The sequence below is a fragment of the Phocoena sinus genome, chromosome 14, assembly GCF_008692025.1.
Source record: "Phocoena sinus isolate mPhoSin1 chromosome 14, mPhoSin1.pri, whole genome shotgun sequence".
NCBI lineage: Eukaryota > Metazoa > Chordata > Mammalia > Artiodactyla > Phocoenidae > Phocoena > Phocoena sinus.
The window spans coordinates 74,063,872-74,082,572 of NC_045776.1; the positions used below are offsets into that span (position 1 = coordinate 74,063,872).

At 40.0% G+C, this 18,701-nt stretch overlaps 1 protein-coding gene across 7 annotated transcripts in view; it reads right to left on the reverse strand.

The window, feature by feature from the left end:
• HECTD4 (HECT domain E3 ubiquitin protein ligase 4) overlaps positions 1-18,478 on the reverse strand; it is a 190,588-nt gene extending 172,110 nt beyond the window's left edge. For 6 of the 7 annotated variants that reach the window (XR_004353147.1, XM_032654317.1, XM_032654314.1 and 3 more), the window contains exon 1: positions 18,063-18,478. Coding sequence is in view for 5 of the 7 variants with exons in the window: in XM_032654317.1 (XP_032510208.1) it covers positions 18,063-18,239 (177 nt within the window). In the remaining 2 variants the exon portion in view is untranslated. Of the gene's footprint in view, positions 1-17,940; positions 17,981-18,062 lie in introns of those variants that run through there. The other variant, XM_032654318.1, reaches the window with a different exon arrangement.
• Between the last annotated feature and the right edge of the window lie 223 nt (positions 18,479-18,701).

Consider the following 18,701-nt stretch of genomic DNA (forward strand, 5'->3'; position numbering starts at 1 on the left):
ATGCTGGTTATTTCAAATCCTAGCTCAGTCTCAAACACCACTGATGTTAAGAATTTGAGGCACTTCCCTGGTGGTCCAGTGGTTAAAAATCCACCTTCCAATGCAGGGTTCAATCCCTGGTCAGGGCAACTAAGCCCACGTACCGCAACTAGAAAGAAGCCCGTGCGCCACAACAAAGAGCCCACTTGCCGCAATGAAAGATCCCACATGCCACAACTAAGACCCGAGGCAGCCCAATAAATAAATAAATTAATTAATTAAAATAATTTTTTTAAAAAATAAATCTTTAAAAAAAAGAATTTGATTTAAAAAAAAAGAATGAAATTTTGCCATTTGCAGCAACATGGATGGACTTGGAGGGTGTTATGCTAAGTGAAATAAGTCAGACAGAGAAAGACAAATACCATATGATATCATTTATTTGTGGAATCTAAAAAAATACAACAAACTAATGAATATAACGAAACAGAAGCAGACACACAGATATAGAGGACAAACTGTGGTTCCCAGTGGGGAAGGGGAAGGGGCAAAATAGGGGTAGGGGATTAGTAGGTACAAACTATTATGTATAAAATAAGCTACAAGGGTATACTGTACAATATGGGGAATATAGCCAATATTTTGTAAATATAAATAGACTATAACCTTTAAAAATTGTGAATCACTATATTGTACACCTGTATAAAATATTGTACATCAACTATATTTTAATTTAAAACAATTAAAAATTAATTTTTTAAGACATGAAATAACCAAAAAGTAAGCCTTGTCCAAATAAAAATGAGGCTCAAAATGAAAATATGTGATATGCCCTACAGACCAAATATTTATTCTACATTTAAATCAGCATAAGATTAAGGATGTTCCAAATAGGATTTTTTTTTTTTTTTTTTTTTTTGCGATACACGGGCCTCTCACTGTTGTGGCCTCTCCCGTTGCGGAGCACAGGCTCCGGACGCGCAGGCTCAGCGGCCATGGCTCACGGGCCTAGCTGCTCCGCGGCATGTGGGATCCTCCCGGACCGGGGCATGAACCCATGTCCCCTGCATCGGCAGGCGGACTCTCAACCACTGCGCCACCAGGGAAGCCCAAATAGTATTTTTTTAATGTGTCATTCCATTCCATTATATGGATAAAGATTTATCCTATTACATTATGTGTATGGTATCATATGGAGGTGGATGGTATTGCCAAGCAAAAAGCAATCCTTTCAGGTTTCTTAACATTCAAATAGTTTTTTAAATTTGCCAAAATGAAGTTGCATAAATCAAAGGGATTCATTTCTAAGGATTATTGGTTACAAACAGAATTTTTAAAGGGGTGACATTTGAGGAGAGTCACTTGGCTCAGTCACTGACCTTTCTTTATCCTTAAATAGGGAGTGGCAGTTTCACGACCTTGAGTAATACGAAAAATGTCCCTCAAACCTGTAAACCACAGTAAGCTAAGAGCCTTTGATAGTCTATATTTACTGTATCATATGTAAGTTTAACTACAATTTAACTCAATTAAAAAATCAGGACGAGACTAATTTCAAAAAATAGCCAAGGATTGCTAAAAATATAAGGGCTATTATATGTGGTATTAAATTGCTTCAAAATGGGAATGCCAAAAAATATTACAACTATGTACTTTCCAAAAGCTGAATGACATGAGAAAACTGACAGAAGCCCCAGTGCTTCTGACTAGATCTTTTCCTTCCCTTATCCAAGGAGATAATATTGATATATGCATACTGCATAATGATGTACTCAAATATTTATGGATATGACTAGCTACCAAAGAGTTTAAGTTCCTTCACCCTTGCTGAGCTAAGGGTTTAGTAGCACATTAAATGTTATAAAGTATCTCCAAGAATCAGTGCAAATATATATTACAGTTCTACTGTGTATAAATCTCTCTTCAAAGCATAGGCTAAGTTTAAAAAGGAAAAAACCGAGCGGCTTGTATTTGAAAACAAGCAGTGTCGACTTTAATCACCCCATTTCTGTAATGTTTCATTTATCTACTACTCAGATCTCTAGCTTCCTCACCCAAAATAAATGCAAACTTTTTTTTTTTAAATGCAAACTTTTAAGAAACAAGGAAGCTATTAGTTTTTGAGAGCCTACTATGTGCCAAACATTGTGTTAGATATTCTATATCAGTGCTTCTTAAACTGTCTTGGGTGGAGGATTGGTTTTTCCCAATCCATTGTAGAACAAAAGTTTTGTAAAATACAATAAAATCAATTAGCACCTCCAAAAAAGTGAAAAAAGACACAAAATTCAAGTCCCAAGTTTTATTATGTTCAACAGATATAAAACTAGTCTAGCAATCTGTTATGAAGTTTCTAAGTGCTTACTCTCAATTTCTGTACTTACCTTTTTGTTACGGATGAAAGTTCATGGTATGTGGCCTACACTTAGAGTAGCATTGCTCTATATACAACCTATTTAATTTTCCAAAGTCTCCTAACTCTTAGTAAATGACCACAATAGGCTAAAGGAACTCAGTGTCTTCTGAAAAAAAAGCTGTATTAAATAATCTCAAGATCCTTTTCAGCCCCACAAATTCTATGATTCTGAATGCTGAAGATGTGATGTGACCAGCAAATAAATGGCCTAATGACAGCCACTTCTGTCACCTCAGTGGAGTGACTAAAAGAGGACAGGCAATAAGAAGAGGGAAGAATAAGCTCAGAGAAAAGGAATAAGAATTTAACTGGGAGGCAGATACCGAAAGTGAGGAGATGTAGCCGAGTAAGAGGGATAAACAGCAACTACCACGGCTTTTATTTGGGAGCATTCAGGGTGGGGTGCAACTCTCCTACAAACAAATCAGTTTCTATAAACTGGATGTAGTAATAATTAAATCTAAGTCATGAAAAAAAAAGATTAAAATATAACCAAGAAATGGAAGTTTTGACAGGTGATCAAAAGTTGGCTAGATATGTGTGTCAATGCCGAAGCCTAAAGGTTTAACCACTGGGCTCGCCCTCTGTGTCAACACATGCCCTAAAGACTCCTGCATTTAGAAGTCCCAGATCTGTCACTGACTCAATATACCACCCTTCTTTAAATCCGATATTCTGTACGGTCCCACATATTAACATTCATTCTAAAAGCAACAGGCAAAGAAAGAGCCATAAAATATAGTACTTTATACACATTTAAAAACCAGTCCTGTGCAAGATAAATATATAGTTGCTTATCATGTAAGTGCCTGTTGGACTCTAGTAGCAGGAAGGGTGACATTTTAGCACCAAACAGAACTACTTAGAGAAAGGTGAATCTGTAGATCAGAATTTGGGGAGAACCGTTCTAGTTCTGGGTAACGCTGTATGTCCCAATTATGTGGAATTACCACAGAGTCTTGCAACCAGAGAACCTTTGAACTAAAAAGTCCTGTCTCCTTTGCCATGGGTGGTACTCAAAGTACAGTTTCTATCTGTACGCTCTGGAACTGTGCTACACATATAACTGTTCGTATCTGTTTGAAAAGATTCATTGTTTCAGTTGTTTCAAAGTTTTCCCACTGGTCTGCTATCAGAGTTAAAGCCACCCTTGGTAATATGGCTATTTTTGTTTTCTAATATGTTAAGTTTCTAAGTTTTTCATACTCTAATATTCTCAGAAGTACCACCTCTATCACCTTTGTGGATTGTTGCCCTATGGAAGCTAATTTCATCCAAAGGGAAGAACAACGGCCCTGAAGAAGGGAGCACTTGGGACCTGCCAGCCTGACCTATGATGAACACCAGGAGGCCAAGACGGCTGCAGTGGAGTGAAGGGAAGGAGGGTGGATGTAGTGGGAGCTGAAGTCCAGAGATATCCGCTATGCATCGGCTTCTATGTGCATTAAATACCTCTGGGGGGAACCACTCTCTCCTGCAGAAGGAGAGTTTTCCCTGAACTCCCTTTTGAACCTTAAGAATTTTGAACCATGTGTTGCTTTTCTAAAAATTTTAATAAAGCACCTAATGAATCCACAGACTTCACATGTAATTTATGTATTACTTACATGATCAGAAATATGAACTTGATTATGCATATAAAAATGTACAATTAAACAGTGAAACAATCCTATCAATTTATACAGTTATGGCACAGTTCTGAAGTTTCTCATTCTAACTTATGGTAAATAAACCTAGATGGTCATACATGTGTGTCGTAGCATACTTAAAGAGAAGAATCTCACTATTTATAAAACCACTTCCCTAATTTTAAAAACTTTTCAACAGAATTGACTAAATATCCAACAATAGAGGAATGGGTAAATAAATCATTGAACATCCATATAATGAAATACCATGCAGACTTTAATATCTATGCAGGTATTTAAAATTATATTCTCAACAATACTGAAAGTTTTAGAGAAATGCCCCCCAAATACCATTAACGTTAAGTGACAAAGACAAGACACAAAATGTATAATGATCCTGATTTCTTAAAATATCTCTGGTACATGAGACAGAAGTGTAAGTGTACATGCATAGAAAAAAGTCTGAAGGGAAACACATTAAAATATAAACTAAACTCATCTCTAGGTGGTAATATTATTTTCTTCTTTATACTGTTTTTACATCTTGCAAATTTTCTAAAATTCTAACATTTTAATTTTTAAAATTTTAAGCATTTTGTAATGTTTTAAATTATGACTACAAGCCTTATTATGCTAATCAGTAAAACTAGATTATGCTAAATCCTATAACTTTTGTGACAGTTCAGTCCTCAAGACACTGCCACTCAATAAAAGCTGGTAAATGGACACAGCTGACTGAAAACCCTGAAACAAAAAATCTCTACATGAAAATGTTCCAAATATACACAACAGTGCTCAAGTTCACTACCTAACTATAGAACAACTAAGTTAAACAAAAATTCATTCCAATTCATTAAGATTTTTCGAATGATGAGCAAAACCAGGTATTTTCAATTGACTCCCTCTAATCTAGCGGTTTTCAGAAATCTCTTGGGAATCCATCATTCTCTACGCAAAATTCATTATGCTCTACACAAATCAAAGGTCTTAACCCCATATTATCCACATTCAAGCATTAACAACATTTACGAAAACTGTTGGGATGTGTTCTCTCTTCGTATCTAAAATGCAAAGCATAACTGCAATTATTAAAATTCCTAAAGTCTCACCTGAACTACTTTTAGTTCACCAAAAATAACTATCTATTCTTATTCTCTATTAATGAATTTTTCCTCACCTATGCCCTCAACTTATGATATTATTCATTAAATCACACTCTTTCACACATTTTAAATGCCCCTTTTAACATTCAGTTCAATCAATATCCAAAGTTGGAGCTCCTACTATATTAGTAGGTACTCAACATACAATATGAAATGGCTTCTCAAAGAGCTTATAATATAGTAAGGGTGATCAAGATGCAAATAAATAACTTTAATATATATAAGGCAGTGCTATGGAGATACAGAAGAGAGTATGACTGCTGCTAACTGTAGGCATCATGAAAATTTCATTGAGGAGTGGCATTTGATCTGCCACTTGAAGGATAAAGAGTAGTGTTCCAAAGGTGGAGGTGGGGTACCCCAGGGCAATGGAACCCCTTAAACCAAGGTTGTAGGAGTAAATGTGGTGAGTTTGTAAAATATGGGGAAAGGTGGGGGGGGCGGGCAAGGATTAATGATATAAGACTAGAAAGGTAGATGGAGCCAAAGCATAGCTATGTTGAATTATTATTTTATTTTGCAGGAAATGGGAAGCCACTGAAGATTTGAGCAAGAAAGTAACATAACTGCTTTAGGAAGATTACTCTGGCAGCCATGTGTAGGCTGGGCTGCGTAGTTCTTATTTAAAATAGCTGCCATTAACTACTGTCTCAGAGACAATAGGTTATTAAGATCAAGTGCAACCTAAAGCAGAGGTATAGTGGAAAATCACTCAAGAAATGAAAGAGTCCTAATTATATGACCTTGTACAAATCATTTTGCTTCTCTAAGCGTTTTTTTCTAAAATAATAAATATCTCCTCTACTGCCTCATGGAGCCACTGAAAAGATGAAATGAAAATAGTATATATGGAAGCCCCTGGAAGGCTTGCTGGTCATAAGGTCTCTGTCACAAATACTCAATTCTGCATTGTAGCATGAAGGCAGATAATATGTAAATGAATGTACTGGTTATGTTCCAATTAAACTTTATTTACAAAAACAAGACAGCTGGATATGACCATGAGGACCATAGCTTGCTGCCCTCCGTATACAGAAGCACTGGCCAACAGAAATAGGTGAAACACATATGGCAATTAATATTTTCCAGTAGCCACATTTAAAAAGGTAAAAAGAAATAGATGAAATTAATTTTAGTATATTTTAATTTAAATAACATATTTAACCCATCATATCCAAAATATTACCATTTCAACATTTAATCCATTTAAATATTATTAGGGAGATATTTTACATCCTTTTTGTGTGAAGTCTTCAAAATCTGATGTGTCTTTTACACTTTCAGCACACTTCACTTCTGATGAGCCACATTTTGAGTGCTCAAAAGCCACATGTGGGTAGTAGCTACCCACTGGACAGCACAGTTCTTGAGGCTACTTAAGTAAAACTGCTAAACTTTGACAATTCAAGCATAAAATAACAATTTGAACAATAAATGAAACCAAAATCACATAACTGTACTCTATGGAGAAGATGAAAGCAAAATGAATTTCGAACTTGAAAAATAATGTTCTCCTGGGATACCAACTATTACTGCTTGAGGCCACCTGTTTAAAACGGTTCATTATTAGCAGTATAAGATACCAATATAAAGTATGTTGATGAATTTTTATTCCCATAGTTTCAGTTGACCAGACAAGGGGGAAAAAACCAAAATATTTGGTGAACAAAAAATTGTTCTATTTCAAAAGAACTGTTTGTCACTTTTTAGCAAGTATTTAATTTACTTAAGAAAAATAGTTTCCTGGTTAATGATACCACATTTAGCAAATGGGCAAAGATCAGATTACCCAAGAAAATTATTATTCGCTAATAGCTTACAGTTAGTAGATAATGGGAAAAACTGTAGAAGAATAACATATTCTACCACAGAAGGGATTTTCCAAAATGTGGTTCGCTTTTCTTTCAAACAATTGCAAACTATGCTAGTCGTCAGCAAACTTTGACGAAAAACGGGAGAGATGCTGGCAGAAAGAGAGTCTATCTCAGGGGCCTCTAACCTTCACAAGTTTGGTGATGCTTACCAACCCTTCTCCAGTTACATTTTTAAATGCATAAAACAAAATACACAGAATTATAAGAAACCAATTACAGTATACTAAAATACAGGTACCAAAATACTTTAAGAAACAAATTTGTGATATCAACATAGGAGCTTCACTATTAGTACATTGAATAACAAGATCTAATACTTGCCATAATTTCTAAGTGGTGGTGAGATGAGCATAAACAGTATTTCAAGATATGTTCAACAAATGTAATATGATATGAAAATATCTATGATTTCTACTGGTTACAAGGTCACAGGTACTGCCAATACTACTAGAGTTTGTTGACTACATTCATAATAGAAGGAAATGCTGAGTTCTAGCTAAAGGTATGTGTAAATAAACATATAATTTTTCCCATCCAAGTTCACAGACCGCCCTGAATTCTATTCAGGTTCAGAATCCCTGAGGGAAAGCAAACTTTTATTATAAGCTCATCCAAAAAAATTCTCCCTCCAAAGTTCCCCAAATGTATTTTTACCTTTCCACCACCCATTTTGTTCCTTTCTAGATTAAACAAACCAGTAAGTTGTCTTTCAGCCACACCACAACTGGATGATCAGGAAGGAATCAGTATCAAGAAATAAAGAAGGTAATTATTCTATTATAGGCCACTGTTTTGATGAAAATACGTTGATAGATTCTCCTTTAACATTCTTTATGATTCTATTTCAGGAGTAAGAAAAGCAAATATATCAATAGAAATAGGAGGTCCAGATTTTCTAGTCTGTCCTGTAAATAGCTGTATCTTTTATATGAGACTTGGTTCATTTGATATCAGTAAAGCAAACCACAGAGCTCAAAGAAAATACAGTAAACACAGAAAAGATCCATTACAAATACAAGCTGAATGTTAATATTTTGTTTGGTATAAGACCACTACTTGAACCACACATCTGTAGTTATTAGTGTTGCTAAACCTACAATTTGCATAAAATAGTTTGCAAATTATGTATCTCTTTGTTGTTAATCTAAAATTGCTACACGTTGTGCTCTGACCTGGTAATTCAGCCGACTGCAGGTTTCAGTAGAAACACCAGGGATTCAAGTTGTGTCCACTTCAAAGTGTCCCAACATGGAACATTAATTAATTATTCTACAACTATGCTTAATAGCACTTCATAAACTCAAAGCTCCACACAAATATTCAACATTATTGGGAGGGGAATTATAACAGCACTATAAAAATCCTTTTTAATTATAAACTGCCAATAATAACAGGTTGCAAGAACACACTTTTTTGTTGTTATTGTTGTTGTTGCTTTTAATTTTTTTTTTTAATTTTCATTTATTTATTTAATTAATTTATTTTTGACTGTGTTGGGTTTTCGCTGCTGCGTGTGGGCTTTCTCTAGTTGCAGCAGGCGGGGGGCTACTCTTTGTTGCGGTGTGCAGGCTTCTCATTGCAGTGGCTTCTCTTGTTGCGGAGCTTGGACTCTAGGTGAGTGGGTTTCAGTAGTTGTAGCTCGCGGGCTCTAGAGCGCAGGTTCAGCAGTTGTGGCTCACGGGCTTAGTTGCTCCGTGGCATGTGGGATCTTCCTGGACCAGGGCTCGAAACTGTGTCCCCTGCATTGGTAGGCAGATTCTTAACCACTGCGCCACCAGGGAAGTCCCTGCTTCTAAATTTTTAAAAAAATTTTTTATTGAAGTATAGTTGATTGAAACACACTTTAATAATTACCACAAATTTGTAATTTACCAAACTTTATCAAGAAAATAACACTGCAAAAAAAAAAAGAAAAAGAAGAAAATGACACTCCAAACACTAAAAATCTTTTGGATTTATTTATAATAATATATATAAGTGTGAATTTAAGAAGGAAATAGTAAAAAAATTAGTTAATATGGCTATTTCTGGATAGTGCAATCAAAGGATATTTCTTTTCTCTTTTACACCTTTAGTGCTTTCTCCATTTTCTACAACATCCATGTGTTACTTCTTTATAATCAATAAAGTTTTGACAGCATAAAAATATAATGAACTGGGCTTCCCTGGTGGCACAGTGGTTGAGAGTCCGCCTGCCGATGCAGGGGACACGGGTTCGTGCCCCAATCCAGGAAGATCCCACATGCTGCGGAGCAGCTGGGCCTGTGAGCCACGGCCGCTGAGCCTGTGCGTCTGGAGCCTGTGCTCCGCAACGCGAGAGGCCACAACAGTGAGAAGCCCGCGTACCGCAAAAAAATATATATATATATAATGAACTATCAATTATTTTCTATATAGGTCAGAAAAACATAGAATTACTCCTTATACTGGCATATAAAAGAGAAAATTTTAAGACAATCTGAGTCCAGATAGTCTGCCTAACAAATGCTATGCACTCTGAACACACTTCAGGGGCCAGTGCATCTCTTCCCAGGGTGGGCAGCTCCCTGGCTCTGCTGGCCTCTGGCAGCATCCCCAGACCATCAAAATACAAAGTTGTTGTTCTCTCCTGCCTATATATGGACATAGTCTGTATTAACTGGATTACTGACTAACATGAGTACATGCCAGGAGGCGAAGGCGATCAAGCCACAAGAGAAGTCCTCTGAAGTGAAGTGATAACAGCTAGGCAGCACTAACAGAAAACCCTGGCTTCTTTCAGCTGAGCATGATTTGGCATGCAGGTCCAGGTACCCAATTGTATCTATTGGACTGATCTTTTGGAGTGAAAGCCATTGACTTAAGCAAATGATAAATTTAAGCAAATCCATAAGTTCTAAAATGGTCTCTATGAGGGTGTGAGGGAAAGAGGTCCTATCAGGCACTGTTACTTGGGAGTATGAATTGAAGTAAGCCACTGTGGAAAGCAATTTGGCAGTGTCTCTTCAAATGTAAAATGGTCACCTATGACTCAGCAATTCTACTTCTCAGGAACTGCTCTAGAGAAATACTCCCACGTATGCACAAACAGGCATGCAAGGATCTGCACTGAAGGACCATTTTTAATAGTGAAAAACTGAATTTCAAACAACAAAAATAACCATCGTGGTAAGCTGAATAATAACCACCACCACCCCCTCGCCAAGAAGTCCACATCCTAATCCCTGGAACCTGTGAATGTGACCTTAGATGGCAAAAGGGACTTTGCAGATGTGATGAAATTAAGGATCCTGAGATGCAGAGATTACCCTGGATTATCTGGGTGGGCTCTAAATGTAATCACAAGGGTCCTTGTAAAAGGCATGCAAGAGGAGTCAGTGAGAGGAGAAAATGACATGATGACAGATCAGAGACAAGGGTGATATACTTTAAAGGTTCGAGGAAGGAGCCACAAGCCAAGGAATACAGGTGGCCACTAGAAGCTGTGAAAGAGGCAAAGGAACGCATTCTCCCCTAGAGCCTCGGGAAGGAACCAGATCTGCCGACACCTGACTTTAACCCAATGTGACTCATTTAGGACTTCTGATCTCCAGAAATGTAAGAGAATAAGTTTGTGTTGTGTTAAGCCACTAAGTTTGTAATAGTGTGTTAGCATTGCAACAGGAAACTAACACACTCATCAGTAGGAGAATGGCTAAATAAGCTATGGTATTTCCAGAGTCTTGTACAGCACTTAAAAAATTGCAATAGATCTATATGTGGAGACACAGAAAAATCAAAACATATCATTGAATTTAAGAAGCAAGTTATAGAATGATATGTCTAGCATCAAATCTTTTTTTTTTTGATGTGGACCATTTTTAAAGTCTTAATTGAATCTATTACAATATGACTTCTGTTTTATGTTTTGTTTTTTTGGTCACAAGGCATGTGGGATTCTAGCTCCCCAACCAGAGATTGAACCCACACCCCCTGCATTGGAAGGCGAAGTCTCAACCACTGGACCACCAGGGAAGTCCCCAGAATCAAATCTATTATGCAAAAAAGAAAAAATAATAAAAAGTGTTATGTGTACACACACACACACACACACACACACACACCACACACACATAAACATACACATTCAACAATGGTCTTGAAGAATATACCAAAAAAATTTATCATTGATTTAACCAGGGTGGGGAGTAGATGGAAACAGGACTAATGTAGGTAGCCAAAAGGAACTTCAGTTTAACCTGCTTTTTTTAATAAGAATGTATTTATGTATTGGTTTTTAAAGAAGTTAATGAATACATTAAAATGTTAACAATGGGGCTTCCTTGGTGGCGCAGTGGTTGAGAGTCCGCCTGCCGATGCACGGGACGTGGGTTCGTGCCCCAGTCCGGGAGGATCCCACATGCCGTGGAGCGGCTGGGCCCGTGAGCCATGGCCGCTGAGCCTGTGCGTCCGGAGCCTGTGCGCCGCGGCGCGAGAGGCCACAACAGTGAGAGGCCCGCGTACCACAAAAAAAAAAAAAAAAATGTTAACAATGCAGCATCAAAGTAATAGTGATACAATTTCTGCAGTCTTCTCTCCTTCTGAAGTAATTATGCATTTGACCCATAGTTGATCACCTGCTGTTATTTACATTTGTCTACAACTATTGACTAAACATCTTGCAAAGCAGACTACACTCCTTGTGTTCACCCCACCATCACCACTGTAAAACAAGCCAGAAAGAGGGGTGGAGGGAGGAGAAAGCATGGGGCACCTTCAGGAACTGACAGTCCTTTCATAATTATCACCACAGGTACCTTATATGACTTAGGAAAGAACAGGTGCATGACAATCCCCCCAGTAGCCCTGGCCAACAGGTGGTATTTTATGGCAGCCAATATGGAAGCCAAGAAGACAGATAATAATCAAAATTGATTTATTTAGCAAGACCCTAGGCATACAGTTGGAGGAAAACTGAAATGAAGACTATTATCTCATCTGCCAGCCAGATTCCAAACAAACTGGGAAGGAAGAAAATTCCAAAGGGATCACAAACACACCAAAAAAGCACTATCTCCACTATTCACTACTAGGAAAAAAAATTTGTTGATGGGATACTTTTGCTTTCATATACACTGGGCAGCTAACTGAATATACATAAAATAACTTTTCAGCAACATAGCACCTTCCAAAGAGAGTTCATACACTGTAAGTACATAATCACAACCATCCTTAACTAATCCTTACGTTAAACCTATTATTATCCCCCTCTTACAGATGACTAGGCAGTCTAACAATGGTTTTGAAGCCTCAACCCTGGGCTGGAATCAGACAGATCTATTTCAGCCTCAGCTTTACTAGTAACTGTATGACCTTCATCAACTTCACTTCTGTGCCATGGCTTCCTTATTTGTAAAATAAAGATGACAATAGTACCAACCTCATGAAGTTGCAGTGAGGATTAAATGAGATAACGGGTGGGAAGTGCTTAGCACAGAGCCTGGCATGCAATATGCTGACACTGTTGTCCTCATGGTGGTAGAGGTGGGGACAATGATGACAAAGAAGTTGCAGTGGAAGAAACCAGGGATTATTAAGGTAATTGAACTTGCCCAAGGTCACGGGCAGAGCTAGAGTTTCAATCCCAGTCTGACTCTTTAAACCTGACTTTAACCTCTAGGCAATACTGCCTCCCACAGTCTTCAAATACTTCGTCCTAACTTTACAGCTAGCCAGTCATACCTGAGAACTTTTTTTTTCCTTTTTTTTTTTATTGAAGAATAGTTGATTTACCATGTTGTGCTAATTTCTGCTGGACAGCAGAGTGACTCAGTTATAAACATATATACATTCTTTTTTTATATTCTTTCACCTGAGAAATTTGCTGAGGTCACAGAACACTGTACCAAGATTCAGTGACTCTTATTCTAGTGCTCATTAATTACCTGATAATTAATTCTGTTGGTGAACAGAGGCAGTTTATTCATTTATTCATTAACTCTTCCAAGTCTAGAATTTGGAATTCTCTAAAAGTACCTAAACGCTTTCCAAAGAATTCCGACCAAAGGATAAACAAGTGGTAGTATCCTCCTAGGAGAACAGATCAACATTTATGAATTTAAATATCACCTCAAAGCTTTCACTTAAGTGTAACATAAGTATTCAAAGCCTTGACTATTTAAGCTGATCACCTCCAAACCCAAAGGTTCCTTCCCTTACATGATTAAAAACAAAAAACAAACCCAAAGACCTATTGAGCCTTTTTCACATCAGTAAAGCATTCTGGGCTTCTGCGGGTTTTGCTTGTTTTACTGAACTATAACTGGCATACAATAAACTACACATATTTAAAGTGTACAATTTCAGGAGTTTCAACATATGTATACATACAACATGAAACCATCACCACAATCAAAATAGGGAACATTGCCATCACCCCAAAAGTTTCCTCATGCACCTCTGTAATCCTTTCTCCCAACCCTTCCTGCCTGCCTTCATCCCCAGGCAGCCACTAGCAAGGCCCTACTTGACCTGCAGACCTGGCCTCCATCTCCTATCACTCACTCTCCTTTCCCCCTTTGCTTACTGGGCTCAGAGCTCCACACTAAGGATGCTAAGGATGCTTCCCTCTCAGGGACTTGGCTCTTGCTGTCCTCCGTCTGGGATGTGCTCCCCCCAGTAGCCATATGGTACACTCTCATTTCTTTCAGGTCTCAAATGCCATCCTGGTCTTTCCTTTCCAGTACACTGTATGTAAAACAGAGCCCTTCCCCACACCATTACTCTCCATCCCTCTTACCCAGCTATACGTTTCTCCATAGCACTTATCATTTGACATATTATTCACATGTCCTGTATTTGACAATTTGTTATCGTCTACGGAAAGCAGATGCTTTCCATAACTACAGATTAGTTTACACTTCCTAGAACATCATATAAATGGAATCTTACAGTATGCACTCTTGTATGACTGGGTTCTTCCACTCAGCATAAATCCAAGTTGTCAGTATCAACAACTCATTCATTTCTATTGCTTAGTATTCCATTATACGGATGTACCACACCTGTTTATCCATTCACTTGTTGATGGACATTTTGATTATTTCCAGTTTTTGGCAAACACAGATAAAGCTGCCATGAACATACATGTTCAGGTCTTTGAATGGGGCGGGTGGTGGGGGGTCCTTATAAACAAACACAATGAAAGATGAGAAACACTAACCAAAATGCTTGGGTTCAAAATTATCTAAACTACGGAGTAAAAAATATCTTGGCCACCTTGAACAAGTCAATTAGCTTCTCTATCAACATCCAGATGTATGACGCCTGTCCCCACCTGGAATTTGTAAAGAAAAATAAGACAGGAAGCTGAATTCTTTTGGAACTTCCACAAAGAAACTAATGCTTTTTTCTTGTAAATTACCTTAATTTTAAAAAGACTAATAGTCTATGAAATGTAATGCAAAATTCAATAATATTTGTCATTTTTGAGCTATTGCTTTTTTATTTCTCTTGAATTTATATTTATTTCAACACTTAAAAACTAATTTCCTGCATGCTTTCACTTTTTGCCAAAAACATAAAATTAAATACAGATAGCTATTTCAAAGGCCAAGAAAGAGCTTCATTCTGCATCTTTAATCCGCTCAAGTAGATTCAAAGTCCTTACCTACAAGGCCCTACTTGATCTGCAGACCTGGCCTCCATCTCCTATCACTCACTCTCCTTTCCCCCTTTGCTTACTGGGCTCAGAGCTCCACACTAAGGATGCTAAGGATGCTTCCCTCTCAGGGACTTGGCTCTTGCTGTCCTCTGTCTGGGATGTGCTCCCCCCAGTAGCCATATGGTACACTCTCATTTCTTTCAGGTGTCAAATGCCATCCTGGTCTTTCCTTTCCAGTCCACTGTATGTACAACAGACCCTTCCCCACACCATTACTCTCCATCCCTCTTACCCAGCTATACTTTTCTCCATAGCACTTATCATTTGACATATTATTCACATGTCCTATATTTGACAATTTGTTATCGTCTATATCCCCCAATAAAATAAAAGCTTTTTTAAGAACAAGGATTTTATTTTATCCCCTGCTATGTCCCCAACACCCACGACAGGGGGCTCAGCTCACCTCTGAATTCCACAAACACCTGTTAATGAATTTGTTGATTAAACACTATTGACTGAAAGACAAACAAAAAAACCTTCCCTTTGAAATTCACTGAGAAGAAAATTTTTAATTCCAATTCTCTGCTATTGCTTAAATTAAAATGCTAAAAAAAAAAAATTAAAATGCTAAGTTAACGCTGATCTACCTCTTAGGATGGGTTCTTTTTTCGGATTCACATTTATCTTTGAGCAGCACTTACATAGCGAAAAGAACACTGGAATTCAAAGCCAGGAAAGCCAGGGTCTAGTCACTTGTCCTGCCATAACTAGCTATGCTACCAAGCCAAAACCTCTCCTGATCTCAGATAACTTCTCTCTAAAATGAGGGAAACAAGTATCTCTAAGGTTCCTCCTTGCTCTAAAATTCTGAGACTCTATTGCAGCTAGTGCAGTCTTACGCGTTAAGGTTGCCAATCATAAATTAGTCTCCTCAGTTTGAGTCTCATCTTTCTCAATCCAAAATTGTTAACTGAAAGATTCTATATAACTATAAAATCCTGTAAAAATTGGTCACTTTCACCCAGATGTCCAGCGGAAGGAGAGGCTTGGAAGAGCCTCACAGGGGTAGTAGCATTTCAAAAGTTAGTTTTTAAAAAGCTGATGAACCTCTAATCTTCCTCAAATGTAAAAAGAGTAAGTCACTAGAAAGGAAATAAAGATACCTGTTTATTACCCTATCTTTACCCAGTTATTAAAACAATTACAAATATGAGTATCATACATGCATGAAGGTAGTGGAATATTATGATTAGGAGCAGACATGTTTGAGGCCAAACAGACCTGGGTTAAAGTCCAGGCTCTCTTCTCCAACTGTGTGTGATCTTGAGCAAGTTGCATACCTGCTCTGTACTTTACTTGCCTTACCTGTACATGGGTACAATATTTACAACTGTTACAACAGGTAACAATATTTAGCTACCAGGATCCCTCCCCAATCTTTTTTAAACCAGGGTCCCTTGGAGAATTTAGTAAGACAATGCCTGACACATAGGATACACTTACTCAATATTATTATCATTAAATATGCAAAACACAAACCTAACAGCCACAAAAACGTTCTTAGCTATTTCTCCTGATACTATGTTGCCTGTATAACATATGGAAAGAAATGAAAAAAGTTCTGACTATATTCAGAAATGTTTATCACCCGTATACATATTGGTTTCTGAGAGGTCAGACCATAAAAATTTTTTTTAAGTTTTAAAAAAATCTTCCAGGCCAGAAAGATTCTTTCTATTAAATCAGTCATCTGTGGAAATACCTGACAACTACTCAGTACATTTGTACAGTAAACATCTTAGGAAAGCCAGCTTAACCGCTCAGGTATTTTTAACTAATCCTACACTTTTTAATAATAAATAAATTACATATGTATAGAAATTTTGGATCTGTGAACTTTGTCTCTAAGGAACAAAGAGCATCTGCCTTCCTCATTTCACATACAAGAGAACCAATTATATCAAAAGAGTCCACCATCATAACATAATGCCCCTTGAGTTTTTAAGTATATAAGACACTCAGACACACCTTGCTTTTTATAGAAAAGGCCCAAATGAGACATAATAAAACTATGATTCCATGTTCGGAATTCCCTACCAATTTGCACATGCCTTATTTTTTGGTGGCCAGACTGTAAAATAAGTCATTAAGAGTTCACAATGGGAATGCCGCAGCCGCAACCTCAACCTCAAATCCAGACACAAAAATATAGAGGAACGTATTCGCATCTCAGACACGTCCAAATGTCTCCGCCAACGGGATCCCATCACTGCCGTTTCCAGAAACACATAGAAATGGGTTTTAATCCATTTCTATAAATGTGCGTTGTGCTGAAAGCCAAAGTGCCCGCAAAACCGCATAACACAAAAGATTCCTCGCATTCCGTTTATAGCCAGAAGACAAGCCATCCTCTCTGCGCCCTACCCCAGAGAGTCCTCCTTGCGACAACAAGAATTTCGTGATACCCCATGCTACCTACACATCAAAATGTCACCCCACAAAGTGGAGGGGGAGCAGTGCCTCGATGAACCGATCCTGCCAGTACTGCCACCCCTGGGCAAACACGAAACCAAGAGAAGTCGGTGGAAAGTTCCCATCCATCCAGCATATTTGGTTTCCTTCTGCCCCCAAACCCAGCGGCACAATTGCTGAGATTTGCTTTTGCACCTGCCACGGCTCCTAAGCCTGGGCTTCTCCGCGACCCCCGAGCTCATAAAAAGGCCTTGCGGCCTAAAACGCCCGTGACCCTTGCGGATAGCGCACCGAGGGCCGCTGTAGCATCCCCCTCGCTGTCCACACTGCCCGCTTCCCTGACAAAGGCCCCGTGTCAATCCGAGGCACGACACGGAGTAGTTGCTGGATTGCCCATCGCGGACCGGCAGCTGCCACTACCTTCTCCCGAGAAAAACAAACAAAACACACACGCACACGCACAGCACTAGGGAATGACGAGGTGCGGGGGGGGCGTAGAGCGTTAAAATTAAAATGTCCCCAAAGCTAAGCAGCCTGGGTGTGCCCTGTGCGTCCAAGGGGTCCGTGGGGGAAGGGAGACCGGGCCCGGGAGGCGGCGGCGGCTCCTCCGGGGCTTCAAGGCCGTGCCGGGTGATGGTCTAATAAAATGTTGGTAGTCGGAACGTTCAAAATGAACCCACAAATGAAATCCCCGGAGGGCTTGAGGCCCCGAGGAGGGAGGGAGGCGGGTGGTCTGCAGACTCGCGGCGCGGCCCGCACCTGCCTGCCCGGCGCCCACACACACCTGCTGGGGCAGCCTTCGTGGGCCTCGGGGTCGGGGTGAAGCGGAGATGAGAGGGCCCGACCCCGGGAATGCGGCGCGGGTGGGCTAATCTGATGGCGGAGGCCGGGGGCAGCCTCGCTCACCTCCAAGTCGGTGTCGGCGGCCTCCGGGGCCCCGAGAATCTCGCTGGGCAGCTCGGCCAGGTCGGTGACCCGGATCAGCCCGTCGTGCAGGAAGATGGTCTCCTCCTTCACCGAGAGCCACTGCGCCGAGTCCGCGGCCGCCGCCGCCGCAGCCGCCGCGGCCGCCGACGAGCCCATGGCCCCGGCTGAGGGGTTGGCGGTGAGGAGCAGCCGCCCGGCCAGGGGAGACGCGAGCAGTAGCCGCCGCGATCACCAGTCCATGGCAGCAGTCGCCGCGCCCGCCTGCAGCGCCCCGCTCGCCGCCTCGCCCGTGGAGCTCCGCCCTAGGAGGTCCGAGCCGCCATCCTCCCACCCCTGGCCCCGGAGACCCTGGCCCCGCCGCCACCGCAGCCGCCGCCGCCGCCGCCGCCCTGAGGAGCAAGATCCGCCTCTGCCTCTCGACAGCCAACTGTCAGTGAGACGCCATGTTGGGGGCGGAGCTCCCGGCATGCCCCGCGGGGCGGACAATACCGGTCCCGCCCACCCGTTTGGCCCCGCCCTCCTCCCCGCAGACCGGGGGCAGCCGGGTCAGCAGGACCTCCTCTGCCTCGCGTGCCACTGCGTCTTCCCCTTAGAGTGACCTCCCACGCCCCTTGCTAT